Here is a 15,538-nt window from a genome sequence, read left to right as displayed (position 1 = left end):
TGTCTAAAGTGGAGTATATATACTGGTAGTGGTGGAGAGGAGGAGGGGTGTCTAAAGTGGAGTATATATACTGGTAGTGGTGGAGAGGAGGAGGGGTGTCTAAAGTGGAGTATATATACTGGTAGTGGTGGAGAGTCTAAAGTGGAGTATATATACTGGTAGTGGTGGAGAGTCTAAAGTGGAGTATATATACTGGTAGTGGTAGAGAGGAGGAGGGGTGTCTAAAGTGGAGTATATATACTGGTAGTGGTGGAGAGTCTAAAGTGGAGTATATATACTGGTAGTGGTGGAGAGTCTAAAGTGGAGTATATATACTGGTAGTGGTGGAGAGGAGGAGGGGTGTCTAAAGTGGAGTATATATACTGGTAGTGGTGGAGAGGAGGAGGGGTGTCTAAAGTGGAGTATATATACTGGTAGTGGTGGAGAGGAGGAGGGGTGTCTAAAGTGGAGTATATATACTGGTAGTGGTGGAGAGGAGGAGGGGTGTCTAAAGTGGAGTATATATAGTGGTAGTGGTGGAGAGTCTAAAGTGGAGTATATATACTGGTAGTGGTGGAGAGAAGGAGGGGTGTCTAAAGTGGAGTATATATACTGGTAGTGGTGGAGAGAAGGAGGGGTGTCTAAAGTGGAGTATATATACTGGTAGTGGTGGAGAGTCTAAAGTGGAGTATATATACTGGTAGTGGTGGAGAGGAGGAGGGGTGTCTAAAGTGGAGTATATATACTGGTAGTGGTAGAGAGGAGGAGGGGTGTCTAAAGTGGAGTATATATACTGGTAGTGGTAGAGAGGAGGAGGGGTGTCTAAAGTGGAGTATATATACTGGTAGTGGTGGAGAGTCTAAAGTGGAGTATATATACTGGTAGTGGTGGAGAGGAGGAGGGGTGTCTAAAGTGGAGTATATATACTGGTAGTGGTGGAGAGAAGGAGGGGTGTGTAAAAGTGGAGTATATATACTGGTAGTGGTAGAGAGGAGGAGGGGTGTCTAAAGTGGAGTATATATACTGGTAGTGGTGGAGAGTCTAAAGTGGAGTATATATACTGGTAGTGGTGGAGAGTCTAAAGTGGAGTATATATACTGGTAGTGGTGGAGAGTCTAAAGTGGAGTATATATACTGGTAGTGGTAGAGAGGAGGAGGGGTGTCTAAAGTGGAGTATATATACTGGTAGTGGTGGAGAGTCTAAAGTGGGGTATATATACTGGTAGTGGTGGAGAGTCTAAAGTGGAGTATATATACTGGTAGTGGTGGAGAGGAGGAGGGGTGTCTAAAGTGGAGTATATATACTGGTAGTGGTGGAGAGGAGGAGGGGTGTCTAAAGTGGAGTATATATACTGGTAGTGGTAGAGAGAAGGAGGGGTGTCTAAAGTGGAGTATATATACTGGTAGTGGTAGAGAGGAGGAGGGGTGTCTAAAGTGGAGTATATATACTGTTAGTGGTGGAGAGTCTAAAGTGGAGTATATATACTGGTAGTGGTGGAGAGGAGGAGGGGTGTCTAAAGTGGAGTATATATACTGGTAGTGGTGGAGAGGAGGAGGGGTGTCTAAAGTGGAGTATATATACTGGTAGTGGTAGAGAGGAGGAGGGGTGTCTAAAGTGGAGTATATATACTGGTAGTGGTAGAGAGGAGGAGGGGTGTCTAAAGTGGAGTATATATACTGGTAGTGGTGGAGAGTCTAAAGTGGAGTATATATACTGGTAGTGGTAGAGAGGAGGAGGGGTGTCTAAAGTGGAGTATATATACTGGTAGTGGTAGAGAGGAGGAGGGGTGTCTAAAGTGGAGTATATATACTGGTAGTGGTGGAGAGGAGGAGGGGTGTCTAAAGTGGAGTATATATACTGGTAGTGGTGGAGAGGAGGAGGGGTGTCTAAAGTGGAGTATATATACTGGTAGTGGTGGAGAGGAGGAGGGGTGTCTAAAGTGGAGTATATATACTGGTAGTGGTGGAGAGGAGGAGGGGTGTCTAAAGTGGAGTATATATACTGGTAGTGGTGGAGAGTCTAAAGTGGAGTATATATACTGGTAGTGGTGGAGAGGAGGAGGGGTGTCTAAAGTGGAGTATATATACTGGTAGTGGTGGAGAGGAGGAGGGGTGTCTAAAGTGGAGTATATATACTGGTAGTGGTGGAGAGGAGGAGGGGTGTCTAAAGTGGAGTATATATAGTGGTAGTGGTGGAGAGTCTAAAGTGGAGTATATATACTGGTAGTGGTGGAGAGGAGGAGGGGTGTCTAAAGTGGAGTATATATACTGGTAGTGGTGGAGAGTCTAAAGTGGAGTATATATACTGGTAGTGGTGGAGAGGAGGAGGGGTGTCTAAAGTGGAGTATATATACTGGTAGTGGTGGAGAGGAGGAGGGGTGTCTAAAGTGGAGTATATATACTGGTAGTGGTGGAGAGGAGGAGGGGTGTCTAAAGTGGAGTATATATACTGGTAGTGGTGGAGAGGAGGAGGGGTGTCTAAAGTGGAGTATATATACTGGTAGTGGTGGAGAGGAGGAGGGGTGTCTAAAGTGGAGTATATATACTGGTAGTGGTGGAGAGGAGGAGGGGTGTCTAAAGTGGAGTATATATACTGGTAGTGGTGGAGAGGAGGAGGGGTGTCTAAAGTGGAGTATATATACTGGTAGTGGTGGAGAGGAGGAGGGGTGTCTAAAGTGGAGTATATATACTGGTAGTGGTGGAGAGGAGGAGGGGTGTCTAAAGTGGAGTATATATACTGGTAGTGGTGGAGAGTCTAAAGTGGAGTATATATACTGGTAGTGGTGGAGAGGAGGAGGGGTATCTAAAGTGGAGTATATATACTGGTAGTGGTGGAGAGAAGGAGGGGTGTCTAAAGTGGAGTATATATACTGGTAGTGGTAGAGAGGAGGAGGGGTGTCTAAAGTGGAGTATATATACTGGTAGTGGTGGAGAGTCTAAAGTGGAGTATATATACTGGTAGTGGTGGAGAGGAGGAGGGGTGTCTAAAGTGGAGTATATATACTGGTAGTGGTGGAGAGTCTAAAGTGGAGTATATATACTGGTAGTGGTGGAGAGGAGGAGGGGTGTCTAAAGTGGAGTATATATACTGGTAGTGGTGGAGAGGAGGAGGGGTGTCTAAAGTGGAGTATATATAGTGGTAGTGGTGGAGAGTCTAAAGTGGAGTATATATACTGGTAGTGGTGGAGAGGAGGAGGGGTGTCTAAAGTGGAGTATATATACTGGTAGTGGTAGAGAGGAGGAGGGGTATCTAAAGTGGAGTATATATACTGGTAGTGGTGGAGAGAAGGAGGGGTGTCTAAAGTGGAGTATATATACTGGTAGTGGTAGAGAGGAGGAGGGGTGTCTAAAGTGGAGTATATATACTGGTAGTGGTGGAGAGTCTAAAGTGGAGTATATATACTGGTAGTGGTGGAGAGGAGGAGGGGTGTCTAAAGTGGAGTATATATACTGGTAGTGGTGGAGAGGAGGAGGGGTGTCTAAAGTGGAGTATATATACTGGTAGTGGTGGAGAGGAGGAGGGGTGTCTAAAGTGGAGTATATATAGTGGTAGTGGTGGAGAGTCTAAAGTGGAGTATATATACTGGTAGTGGTGGAGAGGAGGAGGGGTGTCTAAAGTGGAGTATATATAGTGGTAGTGGTGGAGAGTCTAAAGTGGAGTATATATACTGGTAGTGGTGGAGAGGAGGAGGGGTGTCTAAAGTGGAGTATATATACTGGTAGTGGTAGAGAGGAGGAGGGGTGTCTAAAGTGGAGTATATATACTGGTAGTGGTGGAGAGAAGGAGGGGTGTCTAAAGTGGAGTATATATACTGGTAGTGGTGGAGAGGAGGAGGGGTGTCTAAAGTGGAGTATATATACTGGTAGTGGTGGAGAGGAGGAGGGGTGTCTAAAGTGGAGTATATATACTGGTAGTGGTGGAGAGGAGGAGGGGTGTCTAAAGTGGAGTATATATAGTGGTAGTGGTGGAGAGTCTAAAGTGGAGTATATATACTGGTAGTGGTGGAGAGGAGGAGGGGTGTCTAAAGTGGAGTATATATAGTGGTAGTGGTGGAGAGTCTAAAGTGGAGTATATATACTGGTAGTGGTGGAGAGGAGGAGGGGTGTCTAAAGTGGAGTATATATAGTGGTAGTGGTGGAGAGTCTAAAGTGGAGTATATATACTGGTAGTGGTAGAGAGGAGGAGGGGTGTCTAAAGTGGAGTATATATACTGGTAGTGGTGGAGAGGAGGAGGGGTGTCTAAAGTGGAGTATATATACTGGTAGTGGTGGAGAGTCTAAAGTGGAGTATATATACTGGTAGTGGTGGAGAGTCTAAAGTGGAGTATATATACTGGTAGTGGTGGAGAGGAGGAGGGGTGTCTAAAGTGGAGTATATATACTGGTAGTGGTGGAGAGTCTAAAGTGGAGTATATATACTGGTAGTGGTGGAGAGTCTAAAGTGGAGTATATATACTGGTAGTGGTGGAGAGGAGGAGGGGTGTCTAAAGTGGAGTATATATACTGGTAGTGGTGGAGAGTCTAAAGTGGAGTATATATACTGGTAGTGGTGGAGAGGAGGAGGGGTGTCTAAAGTGGAGTATATATACTGGTAGTGGTAGAGAGGAGGAGGGGTGTCTAAAGTGGAGTATATATACTGGTAGTGGTGGAGAGGAGGAGGGGTGTCTAAAGTGGAGTATATATACTGGTAGTGGTGGAGAGTCTAAAGTGGAGCATATATACTGGTAGTGGTGGAGAGGAGGAGGGGTGTCTAAAGTGGAGTATATATACTGGTAGTGGTGGAGAGTCTAAAGTGGAGTATATATACTGGTAGTGGTGGAGAGGAGGAGGGGTGTCTAAAGTGGAGTATATATACTGGTAGTGGTGGAGAGGAGGAGGGGTGTCTAAAGTGGAGTATATATACTGGTAGTGGTGGAGAGGAGGAGGGGTGTCTAAAGTGGAGTATATATACTGGTAGTGGTGGAGAGGAGGAGGGGTGTCTAAAGTGGAGTATATATACTGGTAGTGGTGGAGAGGAGGAGGGGTGTCTAAAGTGGAGTATATATACTGGTAGTGGTGGAGAGGAGGAGGGGTGTCTAAAGTGGAGTATATATACTGGTAGTGGTGGAGAGTCTAAAGTGGAGTATATATACTGGTAGTGGTGGAGAGAAGGAGGGGTGTCTAAAGTGGAGTATATATACTGGTAGTGGTGGAGAGTCTAAAGTGGAGTATATATACTGGTAGTGGTGGAGAGGAGGAGGGGTGTCTAAAGTGGAGTATATATACTGGTAGTGGTGGAGAGGAGGAGGGGTGTCTAAAGTGGAGTATATATACTGGTAGTGGTAGAGAGGAGGAGGGGTATCTAAAGTGGAGTATATATACTGGTAGTGGTGGAGAGGAGGAGGGGTGTCTAAAGTGGAGTATATATACTGGTAGTGGTGGAGAGGAGGAGGGGTGTCTAAAGTGGAGTATATATAGTGGTAGTGGTGGAGAGTCTAAAGTGGAGTATATATACTGTTAGTGGTGGAGAGGAGGAGGGGTGTCTAAAGTGGAGTATATATACTGGTAGTGGTGGAGAGTCTAAAGTGGAGTATATATACTGGTAGTGGTGGAGAGGAGGAGGGGTGTCTAAAGTGGAGTATATATACTGGTAGTGGTGGAGAGTCTAAAGTGGAGTATATATACTGGTAGTGGTGGAGAGTCTAAAGTGGAGTATATATACTGGTAGTGGTGGAGAGGAGGAGGGGTGTCTAAAGTGGAGTATATATACTGGTAGTGGTGGAGAGTCTAAAGTGGAGTATATATACTGGTAGCGGTGGAGAGAAGGAGGGGTGTCTAAAGTGGAGTATATATACTGGTAGTGGTGGAGAGTCTAAAGTGGAGTATATATACTGGTAGTGGTAGAGAGGAGGAGGGGTGTCTAAAGTGGAGTATATATAGTGGTAGTGGTGGAGAGGAGGAGGGGTGTCTAAAGTGGAGTATATATACTGGTAGTGGTGGAGAGGAGGAGGGGTGTCTAAAGTGGAGTATATATACTGGTAGTGGTAGAGAGGAGGAGGGGTGTCTAAAGTGGAGTATATATACTGGTAGTGGTGGAGAGGAGGAGGGGTGTCTAAAGTGGAGTATATATACTGGTAGTGGTAGAGAGGAGGAGGGGTGTCTAAAGTGGAGTATATATACTGGTAGTGGTAGAGAGGAGGAGGGGTGTCTAAAGTGGAGTATATATACTGGTAGTGGTGGAGAGTCTAAAGTGGAGTATATATACTGGTAGTGGTGGAGAGTCTAAAGTGGAGTATATATACTGGTAGTGGTGGAGAGGAGGAGGGGTGTCTAAAGTGGAGTATATATACTGGTAGTGGTGGAGAGGAGGAGGGGTGTCTAAAGTGGAGTATATATACTGGTAGTGGTGGAGAGGAGGAGGGGTGTCTAAAGTGGAGTATATATACTGGTAGTGGTGGAGAGGAGGAGGGGTGTCTAAAGTGGAGTATATATACTGGTAGTGGTGGAGAGAAGGAGGGGTGTCTAAAGTGGAGTATATATACTGGTAGTGGTGGAGAGGAGGAGGGGTGTCTAAAGTGGAGTATATATACTGGTAGTGGTGGAGAGGAGGAGGGGTGTCTAAAGTGGAGTATATATACTGGTAGTGGTGGAGAGGAGGAGGGGTGTCTAAAGTGGAGTATATATACTGGTAGTGGTGGAGAGGAGGAGGGGTGTCTAAAGTGGAGTATATATACTGGTAGTGGTAGAGAGGAGGAGGGGTGTCTAAAGTGGAGTATATATACTGGTAGTGGTGGAGAGGAGGAGGGGTGTCTAAAGTGGAGTATATATACTGGTAGTGGTAGAGAGGAGGAGGGGTGTCTAAAGTGGAGTATATATACTGGTAGTGGTAGAGAGGAGGAGGGGTGTCTAAAGTGGAGTATATATACTGGTAGTGGTGGAGAGGAGGAGGGGTGTCTAAAGTGGAGTATATATACTGGTAGTGGTAGAGAGGAGGAGGGGTGTCTAAAGTGGAGTATATATACTGGTAGTGGTGGAGAGTCTAAAGTGGAGTATATATACTGGTAGTGGTGGAGAGGAGGAGGGGTGTCTAAAGTGGAGTATATATACTGGTAGTGGTAGAGAGGAGGAGGGGTATCTAAAGTGGAGTATATATACTGGTAGTGGTGGAGAGTCTAAAGTGGAGTATATATACTGGTAGTGGTGGAGAGGAGGAGGGGTGTCTAAAGTGGAGTATATATACTGGTAGTGGTGGAGAGGAGGAGGGGTGTCTAAAGTGGAGTATATATACTGGTAGTGGTAGAGAGGAGGAGGGGTGTCTAAAGGGGAGTATATATACTGGTAGTGGTGGAGAGGAGGAGGGGTGTCTAAAGTGGAGTATATATACTGGTAGTGGTGGAGAGGAGGAGGGGTGTCTAAAGTGGAGTATATATACTGGTAGTGGTGGAGAGGAGGAGGGGTGTCTAAAGTGGAGTATATATACTGGTAGTGGTGGAGAGGAGGAGGGGTGTCTAAAGTGGAGTATATATACTGGTAGTGGTGGAGAGGAGGAGGGGTGTCTAAAGTGGAGTATATATACTGGTAGTGGTGGAGAGTCTAAAGTGGAGTATATATACTGGTAGTGGTGGAGAGGAGGAGGGGTGTCTAAAGTGGAGTATATATACTGGTAGTGGTGGAGAGGAGGAGGGGTGTCTAAAGTGGAGTATATATACTGGTAGTGGTGGAGAGGAGGAGGGGTGTCTAAAGTGGAGTATATATACTGGTAGTGGTGGAGAGGAGGAGGGGTATCTAAAGTGGAGTATATATACTGGTAGTGGTGGAGAGTCTAAAGTGGAGTATATATACTGGTAGTGGTGGAGAGGAGGAGGGGTGTCTAAAGTGGAGTATATATACTGGTAGTGGTGGAGAGGAGGAGGGGTGTCTAAAGTGGAGTATATATACTGGTAGTGGTGGAGAGGAGGAGGGGTGTCTAAAGTGGAGTATATATACTGGTAGTGGTGGAGAGGAGGAGGGGTGTCTAAAGTGGAGTATATATACTGGTAGTGGTAGAGAGGAGGAGGGGTATCTAAAGTGGAGTATATATACTGGTAGTGGTAGAGAGGAGGAGGGGTGTCTAAAGTGGAGTATATATACTGGTAGTGGTGGAGAGGAGGAGGGGTGTCTAAAGTGGAGTATATATACTGGTAGTGGTGGAGAGGAGGAGGGGTATCTAAAGTGGAGTATATATACTGGTAGTGGTGGAGAGGAGGAGGGGTATCTAAAGTGGAGTATATATACTGGTAGTGGTAGAGAGGAGGAGGGGTGTCTAAAGTGGAGTATATATACTGGTAGTGGTGGAGAGTCTAAAGTGGAGTATATATACTGGTAGTGGTGGAGAGGAGGAGGGGTGTCTAAAGTGGAGTATATATACTGGTAGTGGTAGAGAGGAGGAGGGGTATCTAAAGTGGAGTATATATACTGGTAGTGGTGGAGAGGAGGAGGGGTGTCTAAAGTGGAGTATATATACTGGTAGTGGTGGAGAGTCTAAAGTGGAGTATATATACTGGTAGTGGTGGAGAGGAGGAGGGGTGTCTAAAGTGGAGTATATATACTGGTAGTGGTAGAGAGGAGGAGGGGTATCTAAAGTGGAGTATATATACTGGTAGTGGTGGAGAGGAGGAGGGGTGTCTAAAGTGGAGTATATATACTGGTAGTGGTGGAGAGGAGGAGGGGTGTCTAAAGTGGAGTATATATACTGGTAGTGGTGGAGAGGAGGAGGGGTGTCTAAAGTGGAGTATATATACCGGTAGTGGTGGAGAGAAGGAGGGGTGTCTAAAGTGGAGTATATATACTGGTAGTGGTGGAGAGGAGGAGGGGTGTCTAAAGTGGAGTATATATACTGGTAGTGGTGGAGAGGAGGAGGGGTGTCTAAAGTGGAGTATATATACTGGTAGTGGTGGAGAGTCTAAAGTGGAGTATATATACCGGTAGTGGTGGAGAGGAGGAGGGGTGTCTAAAGTGGAGTATATATACTGGTAGTGGTGGAGAGGAGGAGGGGTGTCTAAAGTGGAGTATATATACTGGTAGTGGTGGAGAGGAGGAGGGGTGTCTAAAGTGGAGTATATATACTGGTAGTGGTGGAGAGGAGGAGGGGTGTCTAAAGTGGAGTATATATAGTGGTAGTGGTGGAGAGTCTAAAGTGGAGTATATATACTGGTAGTGGTGGAGAGGAGGAGGGGTGTCTAAAGTGGAGTATATATACTGGTAGTGGGGGAGAGGAGGAGGGGTGTCTAAAGTGGAGTATATATACTGGTAGTGGTGGAGAGGAGGAGGGGTGTCTAAAGTGGAGTATATATACTGGTAGTGGTGGAGAGGAGGAGGGGTGTCTAAAGTGGAGTATATATACTGGTAGTGGTGGAGAGGAGGAGGGGTGTCTAAAGTGGAGTATATATACTGGTAGTGGTGGAGAGTCTAAAGTGGAGTATATATACTGGTAGTGGTAGAGAGGAGGAGGGGTGTCTAAAGTGGAGTATATATACTGGTAGTGGTAGAGAGGAGGAGGGGTGTCTAAAGTGGAGTATATATACTGGTAGTGGTGGAGAGAAGGAGGGGTGTCTAAAGTGGAGTATATATACTGGTAGTGGTGGAGAGGAGGAGGGGTGTCTAAAGTGGAGTATATATAGTGGTAGTGGTGGAGAGTCTAAAGTGGAGTATATATAGTGGTAGTGGTGGAGAGAAGGAGGGGTGTCTAAAGTGGAGTATATATACTGGTAGTGGTGGAGAGTCTAAAGTGGAGTATATATACTGGTAGTGGTGGAGAGGAGGAGGGGTGTCTAAAGTGGAGTATATATACTGGTAGTGGTAGAGAGGAGGAGGGGTGTCTAAAGTGGAGTATATATACTGGTAGTGGTGGAGAGGAGGAGGGGTGTCTAAAGTGGAGTATATATACTGGTAGTGGTGGAGAGGAGGAGGGGTGTCTAAAGTGGAGTATATATACTGGTAGTGGTGGAGAGGAGGAGGGGTGTCTAAAGTGGAGTATATATACTGGTAGTGGTGGAGAGGAGGAGGGGTGTCTAAAGTGGAGTATATATACTGGTAGTGGTGGAGAGTCTAAAGTGGAGTATATATACTGGTAGTGGTGGAGAGGAGGAGGGGTGTCTAAAGTGGAGTATATATACTGGTAGTGGTGGAGAGGAGGAGGGGTATCTAAAGTGGAGTATATATACTGGTAGTGGTGGAGAGGAGGAGGGGTGTCTAAAGTGGAGTATATATACTGGTAGTGGTGGAGAGAAGGAGGGGTGTCTAAAGTGGAGTATATATACTGGTAGTGGTGGAGAGAAGGAGGGGTGTCTAAAGTGGAGTATATATACTGGTAGTGGTGGAGAGGAGGAGGGGTATCTAAAGTGGAGTATATATACTGGTAGTGGTGGAGAGAAGGAGGGGTGTCTAAAGTGGAGTATATATACTGGTAGTGGTGGAGAGAAGGAGGGGTGTCTAAAGTGGAGTATATATACTGGTAGTGGTGGAGAGGAGGAGGGGTGTCTAAAGTGGAGTATATATACTGGTAGTGGTGGAGAGAAGGAGGGGTGTCTAAAGTGGAGTATATATACTGGTAGTGGTGGAGAGGAGGAGAGGTGTCTAAAGTGGAGTATATATACTGGTAGTGGTGGAGAGGAGGAGGGGTGTCTAAAGTGGAGTATATATACTGGTAGTGGTAGAGAGGAGGAGGGGTGTCTAAAGTGGAGTATATATACTGGTAGTGGTGGAGAGTCTAAAGTGGAGTATATATACTGGTAGTGGTGGAGAGGAGGAGGGGTGTCTAAAGTGGAGTATATATACTGGTAGTGGTGGAGAGTCTAAAGTGGAGTATATATACTGGTAGTGGTGGAGAGGAGGAGGGGTGTCTAAAGTGGAGTATATATACTGGTAGTGGTGGAGAGGAGGAGGGGTGTCTAAAGTGGAGTATATATACTGGTAGTGGTGGAGAGGAGGAGGGGTGTCTAAAGTGGAGTATATATACTGGTAGTGGTGGAGAGGAGGAGGGGTGTCTAAAGTGGAGTATATATACTGGTAGTGGTAGAGAGGAGGAGGGGTGTCTAAAGTGGAGTATATATACTGGTAGTGGTGGAGAGTCTAAAGTGGAGTATATATACTGGTAGTGGTGGAGAGTCTAAAGTGGAGTATATATACTGGTAGTGGTTGAGAGGAGGAGGGTGTCTAAAGTGGAGTATATATACTGGTAGTGGTAGAGAGGAGGAGGGGTGTCTAAAGTGGAGTATATATACTGGTAGTGGTGGAGAGTCTAAAGTGGAGTATATATACTGGTAGTGGTGGAGAGGAGGAGGGGTGTCTAAAGTGGAGTATATATACTGGTAGTGGTAGAGAGGAGGAGGGGTGTCTAAAGTGGAGTATATATACTGGTAGTGGTGGAGAGTCTAAAGTGGAGTATATATACTGGTAGTGGTGGAAACATGTCTTGGTCTGAATACAGCTGTGTCGACCCTTTGGGAAGAATTAAACTTCCGTGAGTTATTTACTCTGAAAAATTAGAACCTAACACTAGCCACACTACAAACTTCATTTTACCAAGTTCCTGTGAAGCAATTGTAAGTCTGCCACAACATGCCCAAGACTCATTAGCAATGGTTAGTTTGTGTTTAATTTCATTGAGTATCAAAACACAATTCTCTCAAATAGTTTGAATGGGGAATTGAGCTTCCCGGGAAAATGTTGACCACGGAAACAACAGTAACAATAGGGGCGGGGCTTAGTGAAGGGTCAATTCCTTTAACTGTTTCTATTGAAATACCTTCATGAGCTGTGGCTATTTGATATGTGGCCAGAAGACACTCATCAACACAAACAGTTTGGGGTTTTAGGCTGGGTTTCTGTACAGCACTTTGAGATATCAGCTGATGTACGAAGGGCTATATAAAATAAATTTGATTGATTGATTGATTGAGTCTTCCTCTTGAGATCAAACACAACCGAAAAAGAGATCAAAGAAGCAAGAAGTTAATGACAGGAAGTGGCCAGGGGACCTACCTGAATGGTGGAGGCCGCAGCTGACCTGCACAGCTGTCATCTCGCAGTCGAAAAGCACCGCCCCCGGGGGGTAAGTGGTGATCTTACTGGCGTCCTTCTCCCCTCGCTCGCTGCTCCCGTCTGCAAAGGCGAACAGGCCGTCAGTCAGGTGGAGAGAGGGAAGGATGGAGCAGGCAGGAGAGATACAGAGGGGGTAGGGGTTAAGAAAGAGGGAGAGAACTCTGTTTGCAGCTTCAGAGATGGGTGTCTCAGGACCGGGAACACTGACAGTCCTGGGGAAGCTGAAATGAGCAAGTGATTCCAAGAAAAAAAGGAGATAAGGAAGAAAAGGCAATGAAAGCATGTGAAAAGGTAAAAAAGGTAAAAACTCAAAATCTCAAAAAGGGCAGGACTTTAGGGGTTGTTAAGATTGCTCCATGTTCAATTTCAATGTGGTGTATCACTTGCAGGTGCTTGTGACACCTAACTACACAGCAACAGAATCCAGGGCTTAGTCCAGTTCTTTCCAGCTGCATTTACTTAGTTCTGAAAATACTGTCATATCTGTTCTGTTTAGAAGTTGAAACTAACATTACTTTAGTTCCAAGAGGAGTGCAAAATAGGGGTAAAAGAACACACCATCTCCCCTTGATGCTTTACCTATATAGTAGCATAATATCCTATATTTGACCTTCAAAATCAAATGTAATCAAATGTTATTTGTCACGTGCCGAAAACAACATCTGTAGAAGCCCTTAACCAACAAAGCAGTTAAGTAAAAAGTAGATAATTAAAAAATAAAAACAAAAAAATAATTAAACAGCAGCTATAAATAACAGTAGTGAGGCTATATACAGGGGTTACTGGTACAGAGTCGATGTGGAGGCTATATACAGGGGGTACCGGTACAGAGTCGATGTGGAGGTTATATACAGGGGTTACCGGTACAGAGTCGATGTGGAGGTTATATACAGGGGGTACCGGTACAGAGTCGATGTGGAGGTTATATACAGGGGGTTCCGGTACATAGTCAATGTGGAGGCTATATACAGGGGGTACCGGTACAGAGTCAATGTGGAGGCTATATACAGGGGGTACCGGTACAGAGTCAATGTGGAGGCTATATACAGGGGGTACCAGTACAGAGTCAATGTGGAGGCTATATACAGGGGTTACCGGTACAGAGTCAATGTGGAGACTATATACAGGGGTTACCGGTACCGAGTCAATGTGGAGGCTATATACAGGGGTTACCGGTACAGAGTCAATGTGGAGGCTATATACAGGGGTTACCGGTACAGAGTCAATGTGGAGGCTATATACAGGGGGTACCAGTACAGAGTCAATGTGGAGGCTATATACAGGGGGTACCAGTACAGAGTCAATGTGGAGGCTATATACAGGGGGTACCAGTACAGAGTCAATGTGGAGACTATATACAGGGGTTACCGGTACAGAGTCAATGTGGAGACTATATACAGGGGTTACCGGTACAGAGTCAATGTGGAGGCTATATACAGGGGGTACCGGTACAGAGTCAATGTGGAGGCTATATACAGGGGGTACCAGTACAGAGTCAATGTGGAGGCTATATACAGGGTGTTACAGTACAGAGTCAATGTGGAGACTATATACAGGGCGTTACGGTACAGAGTCAATGTGGAGGCTATATACAGGGTGTTACGGTACAGAGTCAATGTGGAGGCTATATACAGGGGGTACCGGTACAGAGTCAATGTGGAGGCTATATACAGAGTGTTACGGTACAGAGTCAATGTGAAGGCTATATACAGGGGGTACCAGTACAGAGTCAATGTGGAGGCTATATACAGGGGTTACCGGTACAGAGTCAATGTGGAGGCTATATACAGGGGGTACCAGTACAGAGTCAATGTGGAGGCTATATACAGGGTGTTACGGTACAGAGTCAATGTGGAGGCTATATTCAGGGTGTTACGGTACAGAGTCAATGTGGAGACTATATACAGGGTGTTACGGTACAGAGTCAATGTGAAGGCTATATACAGGGGGTACCAGTACAGAGTCAATGTGGAGGCTATATACAGGGGGGTACCAGTACAGAGTCAATGTGCGGGGGCACAGGTGTCAATGTAATTGAGGCAATACAGTTGAAGTCTGAGGTTTACATACACTTGGTAGTGTATGAAGTCATTAACACTAGTTTTTCAGCCACTCCACAAATTTATTGCACTAAATTGACTGGGCCTTTAAACAGCTTGGAAAATTCCAGAAAATTATGTCATGGCTTTAGAAGCTTCCGATAGGCTAATTGACTCATTTGAGTCAATTGGAGGTATACCTGTGGATGTGTTTCAAGGCCTACCTTCAAACTCAGTGCCTCTTTGCTTGACATCACGGGAAAATCAAAAGAAATCAGAAAAGACCTCAGAAAAACATTGAAAAAGACTGTAGACCTCCACAAGTCTGGTTCATCCTTGGGAGCAATTTCCAAACGCCTGAAGGTACCACGTTCATTTGTACAAACAATAGTACGCAAGTATTAACACCATGGGACCACGCAGCCGTCATACCGCTCAGGAAGGAGACACGTTCCGTCTCTTAGATATTTAAAAAAATATTTCACCTTGATTTAACCAGGTAGGCTAGTTGAGAACAAGTTCTCATTTGCAACTGCGACCTGGCCAAGATAAAGCAAAGCAGTTCGACACATACAAAAACACAGAGTTACACATGGAATAAACAAACATACAATCAATAATACAGTAGAACAATCTATATACAACATGTGCAAATGAGGTAGGATAAGAGAGGTAAAGCAATAAATAGGCCATGGTGGCGAAGTAGTTATAATATAGCGATTAAACACTGGAATGGTGGAATGTGCAGAAGATGAATGTGAAAGTAGAGATACTGGGGTGCAAAGGAGCAAGATAAAAAAATAAATACAGTATGGGGATGAGGTAGATTGGATGGGCTATTTACAGATGAACTATGTACAGGTGCAGTGATCTGAGAGCTGCTCTGACAGCTGGTGCTTAAAGCTAGTGAGGGAGGTAAGAGAGTCTCCAGCTTTAGTGATTTTTGGAGTTTGTTCCAGTCATTGGCAGCAGAGAACTGGAAGGAGAGGCGACCAAAGGAAGAATTGGCTTTGGGGGTGACCAGTGAGATATACCTGCATGAGCGCGTGCAGCTATGGTGACCAGTGAGCTGAGATAAGGTGGGACTTTAACTAGCAGACACTTGTAGAGGACCTGGAGCCAGTAGGTTTGGCGACGAGTATGAAGCGCGGGCTAGCCAACGAGAGAGTACAGATCGCAGTGGTGGGTAGTATATGGGGCTTTGGTGACAAAACAGATGGCACTGTGATAGACTGCATCCAATTTGTTGAGTAGAGTGTTGGAGGATATTTTGTAAATTACATCGCCGAAGTCGAGGATCGGTGGGATGGTCAGTTTTACGAGGGTATGTTTGGCAGCATCAGTCAAGGATGCTTTGTTGCGAAATAGGAAGCCGATTATAGATTTCATTTTGGATTGGATATGTTTAATGTGAGTCTGGAAGGAGAGTTTAGTCTTGTATTTTATTTTAACCCCTTTTT

The 15,538-nt window shown here is 45.3% G+C and overlaps 1 protein-coding gene across 8 annotated transcripts in view; it reads right to left on the bottom strand.

The window, feature by feature from the left end:
- The window catches only part of mycbp2 (MYC binding protein 2), a 294,316-nt gene that overhangs the window by 154,390 nt on the left and 124,388 nt on the right, over window positions 1–15,538 (bottom strand). For all 8 annotated transcript variants that reach the window (XM_021578600.2, XM_021578599.2, XM_021578604.2 and 5 more), the window contains exon 18: window positions 11,980–12,099. In XM_021578600.2, the coding sequence (XP_021434275.2) occupies window positions 11,980–12,099 (120 nt within the window). The remainder of the gene's footprint in view (window positions 1–11,979; window positions 12,100–15,538) is intronic.

This window comes from Oncorhynchus mykiss, chromosome 22 (genome assembly GCF_013265735.2).
Source record: "Oncorhynchus mykiss isolate Arlee chromosome 22, USDA_OmykA_1.1, whole genome shotgun sequence".
In the NCBI taxonomy this organism is placed as follows: Eukaryota; Metazoa; Chordata; class Actinopteri; order Salmoniformes; family Salmonidae; genus Oncorhynchus; species Oncorhynchus mykiss.
Note: the sequence above shows the minus strand (reverse complement) of the source record. Positions and strands in the feature narration are given on the sequence as shown.